The following is a 13,451-nucleotide window of genomic DNA, read 5'->3' as shown; positions in this document are numbered from 1 at the left end:
AGGTGACCCCGCCCCCTCCGGCGTCACATGACATCATGAGGGGGCGGGTCACCCAGTTATGTCACTGGGTGGCCCCGCCCTTTGCTATATAACAGCTGTCATCAAGAAAAGGCTGCAGTCGGCGGGCGTGGAGGCGGAGGTTTACTTTTTTTTTCAGGTCCGTAGGTGCTGTGAGTGAAGATGGATGGACATTGCAGGGCACTTTTTTTTATTTTTTAAGAAAGAAATTGTCAAAAACTGTCGCGGGACACTTTTTTTGGTGAATGAGTAGAGTTATAATGTACCCCATACCCATTCACATAGGGGGTGTTCGGGATCTGGGGGCCCCCTTGTTAAAGGAGGCTTCCAGACACCGATAAGCCCCCTGTCCGCTGACCCCCACAACCAATGAGCAAGGGTTGTGGGGATGAGGCTCTTGTTCCCATCAACATGGGGACAAGGTGCTTTGGACCCCAAAGCCCCCTTCCCATGTTGAGGGCATGTGGCCTGGTACGGTTCAGGAGGGAAGTGCTCTCTCGTCCCCTCCCTTCACCTTCGGCCTGTCAGGTTGCATGTTCGGATTAGGGTCTGGTATGGATTTTTTTTAGCGGTTTTTGTTTATTATCTTGTTTTTGGTGTGCCACGCTTATAACCGCAGCTTTATTTTTTCTTTTTCCAAGCGCAGTTTTTTTCTTTTTGAAATGACAGAATTAGTAGGCCCAATAAGCAGAAAATTAAAATAATGTACCATGGCCCCTTCTGGGTGTTCCTTCTTAGCCATCGATTCAAAAAAAATGTAAAAGTATTAAAAATACAGGCAAGAAACTGACAACCCCATTGGGAGACATTTCTAAATATAAAATCCCCCCTCAAACTAAAAACCCAGAGGATTAAACACCCCTGGCCATAAAGGAAGCAGTCTAAAAATTTGATTTTTTTCTACTTACCTGTAAAAATCCATTTATTTGAGTACATTACGGGACACAGAGCAGCCATATACATTACTATCTGGGTTATACGCCACCTATAGGTGAATGTACACTGGCAGAATAAAAAAGACAGGAAGTCCCCCTCTATATAACCCCACCCATACAGGAAGTACTTCAATTTTTCGGTCAGTGTGTTAAAAGGTCACTTTTTACTCTCTATAAGTTTTCTAAGCTAAAGGTCCCGAGCCGGTTCTTGATAATCAAGGGACAGCTTTTTCAATCGGATATACCAGAGCTTCACAGGTTGCCACTGGAGTCCTCTTCCACTACTTCATGATGACATCATGGAACTGGTGGATGTTGAGACCTTGCGCTCCTCCACCTTACGTTGGAGGATACCCCACAGATGCTTAATAGGGTTTAGGTCTGGAGACATGCTTATTTGGAAAGACAGTGGTCATCTTGGAGGTGTGTTGCAGCTCAGTTTCAGGGTCTTGGCAATCTTCTTATAGCCTAGGCCATCTTTATGTGGAGCACAATTCTTTTTTTCAGATCCTCAAAGAGTTCTTTGCCATGAGGTGCCATGTTGAACTTCCAGTGACCAGTATGAGAGTGAGAGCGATAACACCAAATTTAACACACCTGCTCCCCATTGACAGCTAAGACCTTGTAACACTAACGGGTCACATGACATCGGGGAGGGAAAATGGCTAATTGGCCCCAATTTGGACATTTTCACTTTTGTTGCCAGCGGTTTAGACATTAATGGCTGTGTGTTAAGTTATTTTGAGGGGACAGCAAATTTACACTGTTATACAAGCTGTACACTCACTACTTTACATTGTAGCAAAGTGTCATTTCTTCAGTGTTGTCACATGAAAAGATAGAAGAAAATATTTACAAAAATGTGAGGGGTGTACTTACTTTTGTGAGATACTGTATTTAAAGTACTGTGGGATATGTAGTCCTTAAAATGAACATAAACAGCAGAGGAGAAGCAGACAATCCAGGAAGTTGAGGAAAGAGATGGCCAGCAGACAGGCAGCACTCACAAAGATTTTTCAAGTAATCTTATATTGGATTGCCAAAAATAACTATTGCTTGTATTTCAATTACTATGCTAATGTTATAAAATGTAAGTGTGTGCTGTGACCATAGATTTCCTTTAAGCTCTGTAAAATCAGGACATTCCTATGCCTGCTGTCTACTATTAGTTTACTTTATTTAAAAAATATTGTTCATGATTCTGCCATGACCCTGCTATAGGGCCATCTATACAGTATCATACTTATCAACAGTCTATAATATGTCTCTAGGTTTCCTGGGAACATTTGGGGTTTCAACAGTTAGCATTTGTAGTAAAATCCTCAATTATCCGATTATTTATGGTCTTAGCATTGTGTCAGTGGAAGGAGAAATGCCTCAGTATTAGTGTCAGTGGGAATAAGAGTTCCCTGCTGTCAGGGAAAGTTGGAATACCCCCTTACACTGTAGTCAGTGGGGGTAGGAATGCTCAGTACAGTGCTTTAAACCATACCTAAATAAAGAAAATAGAGCTAAATTAAATAGTAAGCCAGAAGAATAATTAATAAAGTCTTAAATAGTTATAGTAATAGTTATAAATAGTGCAAAATCTTCCGGTGCCAGTTCCACCTCCCCAGCAGAAAGCTCCATAGAATATAGTTGCTATCAATGTATGAGCAGTGGTCCAATATGACCTCAACAAAGTCACAGCTAGAGCTCTGCAATCTGCTCCCTGTTAAGTGGGAAGAATGGCATGGGATATTACTGATTTAAAATGGACCTTGCAGTAAAAGGCAAGGTCCACTGATATTGTTAAGACCTCCTCCATCTTAATGTTAATAGTTCCAAAATGTACATGTAAATTAAAAAGTTAGATTGATACTTACCTTTCCCCCATCTATCGCCTATGATGCCTAGGTGAGGATGATGTCACACTCCTGGTTAGCTCCTGGGGGATATAGAGCAGCCAAGATCTTGAGAGAAGACACTTGTGTAATGAACTGGAATGTCATCTTGCAAAATTTTGCTTGCTCTGCATTACCCAGGAATCTTTCCAGAAGGACAGTGATGTCACGTCATGCCCTGCGATGCAGAAGACAGAGGTAAGGTGTATAGATAAATATAACCTTTTTCTTTACAGATACATTTTGTAATTACTTACATTAGCTGATTTTTAAAGGAGAAGGGGTCCCGGGTATTTTATGGGGACCTTGCACTGTACTGCTTTAAAAGGTAAGAAAACGAAAGAGTGAAGTAATGCTAAAAAAACCTGAACCCCCCTTCATACCCCCTGCACATTGTTGGTCCCATGTCTGCATACTCAGAATCTTTACTACATGGCTCCTGCAGATGTGTAGCATCATAATGCAGGCTATGGTAAGCATTATGTATTACAATGTAACCATTGTCTGCATTATGAAGCTAGACACAGATTATGTAATGAAGATTTTGAGAGTTTAGCCTCTATAGTGACGGGGGGGGGGGGGGGGCGCACCAGGAGAGTGGCATGAGACCAGCAGGGTCTGGGGGGGTTGTTTAGAGTTAGATCACAATTTTTTTGAAAAGTTGAACTTACCCTTTAAAAAAAGACATATATTCCAATTCATATACAAATTGGCCCAACATATGAAATGTGTGCATATTTTCATTGAAATGTATTTCCTAAAATATTTTTTTATTGTATTTATAGAGATGTCAGGCTATCAATCCAGTGGCAGTTCTGCCGATATCGATCTTACCAATAAACTGAAGGAGATAGGTTTGGATCCTGCGTACTGGCTTTCCATCTTAGTAGAATGTTTGGGCATACATAATATTCAATCATTAAACCATATTCAGCCTGGAGAATGCTCTGTGATAGAGGAAAAAATTCGCTATCCATGGGAAAAGGGGGCATTACATAAATTGTTTAATATACCTGACAGCAGTGTAAAAATTGCTGAAGTGCAAGAAAAGAGAAACCAACTCATAAATGAGAAGAATAAACAAGCCCGTAATGTACTAGCAGAGTTAAAAAAAATGACATCTGAAGGTAAATGTCGACAAGATGACATTGTTAAAGAGTGTGAAAAAGAAATGTGGAAGATTCTGGAAGTTCCTTCTGAATACTCTGCACTCCCTGAGAAATCATCGTTGGACCTTATAAATTACTTTGAAAATCAGATTTCCCTCAGAAAGGAGTCATTTTCCAAAAAAGAAAACCTAACGGATGAAGAGGTCATTCAACATTCATCTGGAGGCCTAGCACTAGAGGGAATTTTCCAAACCAAAAATGCGGAAGATTTGTTTAAGAAACGTGAACCACTTCTGTGTATCCCAGAGGGCTTCAAACTTGTTGGACCTGAACAAAGTCCTATTTTTGAACAAAAAGAATTTTCCTCTCAGAAAGATGAATCAAGTTTTCAGAGAACAGTTGAGAAAATCGGGTTAAGTTTAAGTAGTTCAATTACTGCAGGTTTCATGGGATTTGGTCTAAAAAGTAGTTCTAACTATAACAAATCTGTAGAGTCTGAGCACACAAGTAAACAGTCAGATCAACACGGCTACGTTTGCACCACCAGATATAATTACATTCCTTTAGCATCCTGTTACTTCAGTAAGGATCAGCTGAGACTTTCTCCCTCTGCTCTAAATGCATTACAGGAGATAGAAACATTAATAAAAATTGATTCCAATGCACCAATTTTGTCAACAAAATGTTCCGATTTTTTCCAGAGGTTTGGCTCACATGTTAATCTTGGGCCAATACACTTTGGTGGGATATTCTGGTGGAAGGCATCTATGGAAGCAATAGACAGCAACAAGATGGAAGAAGCAAAAAAGATGACGTCTGAAGCCCTGAATGTGTATGTGGGTGCCAGTTATGCTGTATTTGGAGGAGATATTAACTGGTCAAAAACAAATACACAGGGATCTGTGCACATTACAAAAACATCCAATCTTCAGAAAGATGTTCAATTGTCTGTTACTAAAACTGGAGGCCCATCAGAGGCTGATTCTCTCCCACAATGGAAATCTGGTTTATTAACCAAGAACAAAACCTGGAGTGTCATAGATCGGGGATTTCAACTGATACCAGTGTGGAAGATTATTGTGGACAATCACAAGGAGTTTACAGATAATTTAAAACTTGCTTCCTGTTTGATTGACCATTACAGGTCAGAGACTGGTCTCACCACAGAAATGATGATTGGAGAAAATGTACCAAATGCTTTAGAAAAAGCAAATTTATTCTTGCAGGGTGTGGCGCTCTGGAACGCAAGTAATGCAGAACAACACTTACAGGAGTTAAATGACTTCAAAGTGGAACTCTGTAAAACATCAGGAAGTTACAGTGCTTGGAAAATTATTTGTCTGTCAGATAAAAACCTGCAAGCATTTTTAGTAAGTGTTGTTGAAAAATTCAAAGACAGTTCTACAGAAGACACAAATCTTATAAAAGATTTACTGAAATCCTTACTGGAGCCTCACATTTATTCCATCAAAACATTTCCAAATCCTTCACGTATTATGAGATGGATATATGACTCTGACAAGGATGAACTTGAAAGAATTACTGTTTCTGATTTCAAAGAACTTCTTGGTATTTTGGAGAGTTCTATTAATGACATTCTCCAAGTTACTCTCAAAATGAACTCATCCATTGATGCCCAACATCAAGTAAAGATTAGAGCTACAGTGAACATTAGTCTTTCACTATATTCCTTTTTAAGCTCCCTAAGGAAAACCAATCAAGTGGACACGGAATTACTGATGCTCTGCATTGCCAAAAACTCTGGATACTGTATTCAAAACTACAACTTTCAAAATCTTTTAGGATGTAAAGAAATTGAGTTTCTAAAACATCACATGCAAGAAACCTATAAGGAGTACACAGACATCAGATGTCAGAGCACTGATCGGGCTCAAGCATTCGTCCTGTACACAGGTCTGACATCTGTAGGTGAATACCAAGAAATGTCTCTAGAACAGAAAAGAGAACGTCTACATTTTATGAAGAAACACATGGCAGGACTTATTTCTCCTGATGTTGATAAAATAATTGAACAATATGGAGGACATCATGAATGGTACAAATTAGAAGAAGACCTCAGAGCATTTAGCTATGGGGAATCAGCAAACACAGAACTGAAAAAAAATGAGATTGCTGCTGAGCTGAATAATATATGGAAGGAACAAAAAACATCTACTAAAAATGATATGACAACTGATTACAGCAGCAGAGACAAAGACTTTTTACTACTGCTGGAGAGACTGGACCTTAAAAAGTATTACCCACAGAAAATGAAGAAAACTGATTTTCATAAGATTTGTCAACCTTCTTTGGTTGAAGAACAGATTTCTGAAGAAAAACAACTTCCTCTCCATTTCCTTCAGAAATTACTTATGTTGGACTATCGTGCAAGATATGTGCAGTGTCAATGCAATAGTGAACCTGTCCATGTAAATGTGATGAGAGAAGAAGAAGACATGGACACAACTGATCTTTTAGAACAATTTCTAGATGTTGATGAAAATGAAGATTTCGAGCAGCAAATTTCAATTAGTGAACAACCTATTCACCCAATGGATGTCCAAATGTCAATTTTCCATTGTGCTAATGATTTCATGAGACAGTATCTTTACACAAAACTTTCATTTTGTCAGTTTGCTCTTCCACTTTTGGTAACTCTACCTAGTAAAAGTACTATAGAGTTCCCACTTTGGACTTTTCAGGAAATTAAAAAGAAGTGGAAAATTAAAAGTGGAGAATCTTATGACAAGTTCATTAAGGAAACTGAGGCTCCCATTATATCCTTCATTCGTCTTGGTCCATGTTCTACCTCTAAATCACAGTTAATGAACTGGCTGATTAGTAAACAAAGGCATGATATCTTCTATCATAGACATTGCAGAGGAAGCACAGAAAATGCTTTATTGATGAATGGAATGACAGAGGTTGCCTGGTATTGTCCAGGTGGAAAAGAGGATGACACATTTGATGACTGCATTGCATTCACCAATCTACATGGTGATGCCAGAGAACATAACCAGCAAGTGAAATTCTTAGAAGAAATTTCCTCAGTCATTGTCATTCTATTTACTGAGTTGGATACAAAAGGGAAAGAACTGTTACAGAGGCTATTAGGATCCTCAAAATCACTAATTTGCCTGCGTCCAAACCAAGAAAAGTCTCTTTCAAATAAAAGAACTAAAGTACAGATAGGTATAAAAAAACGAAATGAAGCAGAATTGTTACAACAAATATCAAGCACTATAAAATCTTTGTTGGCTATTTCAAAGGAAAAATATTCACTTGATAAATGTGCCAGTATTGCCAGGAAACATGGATTTGTAGTGGATGAAGACAAAAAACAGTGCCAACAAGGAAAGGAACAAGCAGAGTATTTACTATCATTGTTAAAAGAAAAAAATGTATCAGCTGTGAAGGAGGAATTTCTGTCTCTACAAGGAGATCTCTGGAAAAGTTGGTGCAAGTGCGACAAAGACGTGACCCGACTGAAGCAAAATATTAATATAAGTATTGAGCAACAGCAGAGCAACATTGAGACTGAAAAGAAGGCAATAAGAAATGCACAACTTGAAAGGGCATCTCCCCTTAATGACTTCATGAGAACTTTCCTGAAGAATCTACATTCAGACAGTCAAGACTCAAAAATGTACTTTCTCCGGTGGTTTAGCATGTATTTAGACGACCGATCTTCAAAAACTCTTCCAGGGCTCTACCAGAAATACCACGATCTGTGGTCAGAAATAAAAAAGGAAAAGGAAAAAAAAGATAATAATAAACAGGTTATAGAAGAAAAGGAGACACAGTTAGAGAAATTATCAGGTACAATTGACATCTCAACTTTTGGTCTTGAACACATTCTAAGAGAAATTGGACAGATATATGAAGCTTCAGAAACATGTGGTAGAAAAAATGAAAGTTTTTTAAAATTGCCAAAAGTTGCTGCCAATCTTATGGTCTCAGGGTATCCAATTGAGCTGATGGATGGTGATGCCGCCCATGTACCACTGAGGTGGGTTGAAGCCATTCTGGATGAGCTGATTAAAATATTGGGAGACAAAAAGCTGTATGTCCTCTCTGTATTAGGTACACAAAGTACTGGAAAATCCACTTTACTCAATGCTATGTTCGGTCTTCAGTTTGCAGTGAGTGGTGGCAGATGTACTAGAGGAGCATTTATGCAGCTTTTAGAGGTTGACAAAGAACTCAGGCAGGAAATGAACTTTGACTATGTGCTTGTTGTGGATACTGAAGGACTGAAAGCTGTTGAGCTCTCAAAAGAAACTGCACTTAATCATGACAATGAACTGGCTACTTTTGTAATTGGCCTGGGTAACCTGACATTGATCAACATCTTTGGGGAAAATCCTTCTGAAGTGCAAGACATCCTACAGATTGCTGTACAAGCATTTTTGAGGATGAAGAAAATCAAGCTACAACCCAGTTGTGTATTTGTTCATCAAAATGTTGGAGAAATAACAGCCAAAGAGAAAAATATGGAGGGAAGGAGACGGCTCCAGGAAAAACTGGATGAAATTACATTGTGTGCTGCACAGCAAGAGCAGTGTGACATGACATGCTTTAATGAAGTCATTAAATTCGATGTAAACACACATATTCATTACTTTGCCCATCTCTGGGAAGGTGACCCCCCCATGGCTCCCCCAAATCCAAGTTACAGCCAGAATGTTCAAATGCTAAGACGGATCATACTTGAATCAGGAAAACAGGAAGGCCAATGCAATATTTTGAATATCTCTACATTCAAAAGTCGATTAAATGATTTGTGGAATGCATTGCTCTATGAGAATTTTGTATTCAGCTTCAAAAATTCACTTGAAATTGCTGCATACAACAAACTAAAAGTAAAATACAGTCAGTGGACATGGAAATTAAGGGAACACATGTTGATTCTTCAAATTCAAATCAACAACCAGATTTACAATGATAAAATAAAGAAGGTTGATAAGGTATCTTTAAATAAGCAGTTTGAAGAAATATACAGTACAGTCCAAGGGGAAATTAAGGAATTTTTTGATGGTGAAAGGGACAGAGAGATATTAGTTCAATGGAAAGCAAAGACTGAAATAAAAGTGAGTGAAGTCAAAGATGAATTGATAAAAGAGATCCTTAAAAAATCTGAAGAGCTCATTGAATCAAAAAATATCAGTAAAACTATCTACAAACTGAGTGAGAAATATGAAGATAAAATGTTATCTGAAAGCAGGAAATTGGCCCTGTCTTTGCAGGGGAAAAATGTCACTGAAGAGGAATTGAAAGAAAAATTCAACACAATGTGGAATTCTCTGATCACTAAAGTAACCGAGGAAACATTTACTCCTAAACCGCCAGAAATCAACTGTGATTTAGAAAACGTGTTTCTCGAACGCTTCAAAAATGAACCCAATATAGCTGATACAATAAGGGATTCTTATAAATGGGAGAACTTACTACAAATATTCTCTAATTATATTGCAAGCAAGCCAAAATATGTAGTGTGGAATGAAAAGCTTTCAGATGATGATCAGAAAACAATAAAACGTACAATACCAATTCTAAACAAGAGAATGGATGAATACATGGATAAAAAGCTGCAGGAAAAACTAGATTATCAGAAAGTTTACTTCCATGAGCTTCTGAATATAATAATATCTGAAATAAATATCACACTAGAAACATTTAAATTCAGGAAGGAGTTTACTTTGTACGTATCACTGTTCTTGTGTCGGAAAGCAGCCCACAAATTTCACAGGTTTTCTGAAGCTTTTAGAAAAGCTAATGACCCCCTTGTCTACCTGGGAAGTAAGAGAAATGAATTTTGGCAAAGTTTTAAAATCTCCTGTGAGGGAAAATAACAAATCACAACATTGGCAGATTTCCTGTGTACCAAGTTGGAAGAGGCCACCCGGCAAGGTGTCTATGAGAAATCTGCAATACACTTAGCTGGGGAGGTAAAGAGTAATAATCAAGCCTTGAATGGGAACAGATCAAAACTTGAGTTCTGTCTGCTGAGGTCACTGGCAGAGGATGAAAATTTCCAGCAGTATATAGAGTATATCTATGATCCAAAATCTGCAGTCACTGACTTTATTCAAAAGTGTGTTGAACAGTATTGTGAAGACAAGAAGAACATATCAGAAATTCTAAATATTAAACTGGATGAATTTGGGAACATTATGTTAAAGGCCATCAACAAATCAACTACAATAGTCACTGATAAAAATGGTGATATCGGTGAATGGCTGGATACTTTCTGCTCTCAGCTTGGAAGTGATATGAAGCTGTCAAGTCGTGATCTGAAGAGTGTGAAATATCAGAATATAACTGACATTGGGTTTTTGAAGGAGGCAATGACAAAAGCTCTGAAAACTGTGTTGAAAAAGCTCAAAGATTTATTTTCTAAATGTGGTCTTACTCTTCTTGTAAAAATGATTCATGAAAATCTATCTCAGCAGTTTCCTGGGTGCTGGGCGCAGTGTCCGTTCTGTGGTGCTGTATGTACAAATACTTTTCCCAGGCATGATGGAGACCACAGTGTTCAGTACCATTGTCCTAATGCTTTGATAGGTAAGAAATGGAAAAACACAAATCACTTTAGTATAGATATCTGCACCAGTCTTGTATCCAGTGATTTATTGTATGTGCTTGATAAAGACAGAAGTATTCCCTTCAAGTCATACAGAGATGGAGGACCTCCTTACAATACCTGGTCTATTACTCCAGACAACTCATCGTTACTTTATTGGAAATGGGTGACTTATTTCTTCCGAGGTGACTTTGAAAATCATTACAGCCTAAAATTCACAGGCCGGGGGACAATTCCATCTCAGTGGGCTTCTATAAATAAACAGGAAGCAATTGATGAACTTGAAAAGAAGATGTAAATTTCTATTAAAAAAAAAACTATCCTGACACATTGAATGGACATTTCTGACAACCAAGAGACATACTTTAACCTCTTATAAAATGTAAAGGCAGCCTAAATGATTGATTTTCTTTCTTAGATAGATTGTACATATGAAGAGGTTTGGATACAGTCATGATCATTGTTGGTCTGAAGGTGACTGAAGACCTGTGAAAAGCAGCATATCTATTAGTGTACAGAATGACGCCTACAGAAGATGTTTCCTCCTCACTATTGCTCTCACACAACTCGGCATAATGAAAAATCTCCAGAAAAAAGATGATTTGCCACCAAAACAATTCTGCAGATTTAAACCTGGAAATCATTTTATTAAGAAGATCATTTTGATTAAAGTGGCAGTTTAGGTATGTTTTTTTTTTTTTCACAGTTACATTGGTCCAATGTAAGTATGTATGTGCCACAGCTGGCTGATCCCAAAGGAACCTGGAAATCTCTGGAGTAATCACCACGACTACAATGATTGCTGGTAGCTCCCGGGGTCCCGTACGAAGCTGCAGCACTGCTGATTAGTGAACAGAGGAGGTCACTCACTCGGCACAGGCTCACTCAGAGAACAGTTTGCATTTGCTCAATGAAGGCAAAGTGTTCTCAGATTGGATGAGGTGGAGATTGTGACATCACCAGCCCTCCTCTCCGCCTCATCCAATCAATCCAACCTGGGCCAATGTATCTATGCAAAAAAAATGTCCATTCCTAAACTTTAGCTTTACGTAATTTAAAGAACAAACACTGTGAGGACCTATATACTATACTTATGCTTTTTTTTTCTTTATTAATTGCTCTGTATTAACATGCACAAAAATATATATCAAATAATCAAACCTGTTATCTTTGTCTTTTATTTTTTGAAACATTTATTCTGCAGTTTACCTCCATAAGGCTTGTTCATAAATGAAAATAGAAAGGCTGTCATTGCTAACCTGCTTCAGAAAATGCTAATTACCTGGCTGACCCTGGATTTACAGGAACCTACATTGAAAGAAATACAGAGACCGCTACTGCTGACCTCCTTGTGAAAATGCGAGTTGCTTGGTTGTCTCCGGCTTCGGTATTTTGAGACCCTGGGATTGATTTACTAAAGACAAGCAGGCTTTTCACTTTGCAAGGGAAATGAGGTGAAGCTCTGCTGACTCCTATCGTCCAATTATGTGTTTTTATTTTCCTTGCACGTGATTGGGTATTCTTTGCAAAGGGAATTTGGTCACATTTACTAAGCAAAGAGGAAATTCCTTTGCAATGTGAACAGCTTATTTGCATTAAGTAAATCAACCATATTGACCTTTATTAAGCAAACAGATCAGGAAAGTCAGACTGAAGTGTTAACTTTATGAACGCCATAGGCGTGCGCACAGGGTGATTAGGGTGTGCCTGGGCACACCCTAATCACCCTGTGCGGTGCCAAGTCCCCCTGCTTCCTGGCGTCCCCTGTTTCCCCCTCTGCAGTGCTGCCAGCTTCCCTCATCTCCTCTCCCACCAGCTGCAAGGGATGTTTCAGGATGGATGAATGAATGAAGGCAGTGAGTGATCTGTACCGATGGCTCCTGTGTTCATTCTTAACTGAAGCATAGTAAAGCATAGCACAGAGCACTTCCCATTCATTCCCTGTGCAGTGCAGCTGAGACTGCAGAGAAAGGGACTGGGAAGCTCTGTCCTCAGTCCCTTTCTTTTTGTTTAGACCCCTGATATTTCACCAAAGCCCCCCCAACATTTCTTTTAATTTTTTTTTTTACAATTATTTCTCTTCAGGTATTTTTTTACAATTTTTTTTTTACAATCACAATTCACAAATTTGTACAAAAAAATATAAAAAAAACAATAAAAATAAAAACTACTGACACCATGCTCTGCCCTACTGACTGCCGTTCTGCCTGTGTACGGAATGATCGGTGGGTGTTGGCGGATATTGAGTCCGGGGTACCTGCCCATCGGTTCCTGCTGTGACAGCGGGAACGAGCCTCCGGCGGCGTGCACTTGTGCCCGCTACCCGAAAGTGCAGGATCTTTGCGCTACTGACACTGTGCACTGCTCAGCTGATATACACGCATGCGTGTTTGTGCTCAGGGGTGCACACCCTAATGTAATAGACCACACACACCTATGGTGAACTCATTGTGTGTCAATTTCTTAGGCCCGGTTCACACATATGTGACTTGGAGGTGGGTTTCCCCCGCCTCCAATTGGCATGACACGTGAGTGTGACATGTGAGGATACAGGCTTGGGGCGGCTGCGGTCCAGATTGAAAAAGGGTCCTGTGCATCTTCGGGTCCGATTCAGGTGTGAATCCAGGCAAAAATTTGGCCCCGAATCGCACCTGAACCGGTAAAAAGGGACACGCCGGTCCCCAGACATGAAACCACGACCGCATATGTGTGAACCCGGCCTTAGAAAGTACTGAAGCCAATGGATAACAATGACAGCCAGTGATCTCTGTATTTTCAGGAGGAAAGGTCAAAAAAGGCAGCCCCAAAAATGTAAGTTTCGTTTAGTAGTTTGTTAGTCCTCCTCCATTGTCCCTGTTTTTACATGAAATACTATAGTATCCCCATGGGACTTTACAGACAATATACATAAAGTGTAATTGAA

At 39.1% G+C, this 13,451-nt stretch overlaps 1 protein-coding gene across 1 annotated transcript in view; it reads left to right on the top strand.

Moving 5' to 3' along the window:
* The window catches only part of LOC141111840 (interferon-induced very large GTPase 1-like), a 263,662-nt gene extending 251,974 nt beyond the window's left edge, over window positions 1–11,688 (top strand). The window contains exon 3 of the mRNA XM_073603995.1: window positions 3,622–11,688. Coding sequence (XP_073460096.1) covers window positions 3,624–9,797 — 6,174 coding nt within the window. The 5' untranslated portion in view covers window positions 3,622–3,623 and the 3' untranslated portion in view covers window positions 9,798–11,688. The remainder of the gene's footprint in view (window positions 1–3,621) is intronic.
* The last annotated feature ends 1,763 nt before the right edge of the window (window positions 11,689–13,451 follow it).

The sequence above is a fragment of the Aquarana catesbeiana genome, linkage group LG11, assembly GCF_042186555.1.
Source record: "Aquarana catesbeiana isolate 2022-GZ linkage group LG11, ASM4218655v1, whole genome shotgun sequence".
In the NCBI taxonomy this organism is placed as follows: Eukaryota; Metazoa; Chordata; class Amphibia; order Anura; family Ranidae; genus Aquarana; species Aquarana catesbeiana.
This window is presented reverse-complemented; position numbering and strand designations above follow the sequence as displayed.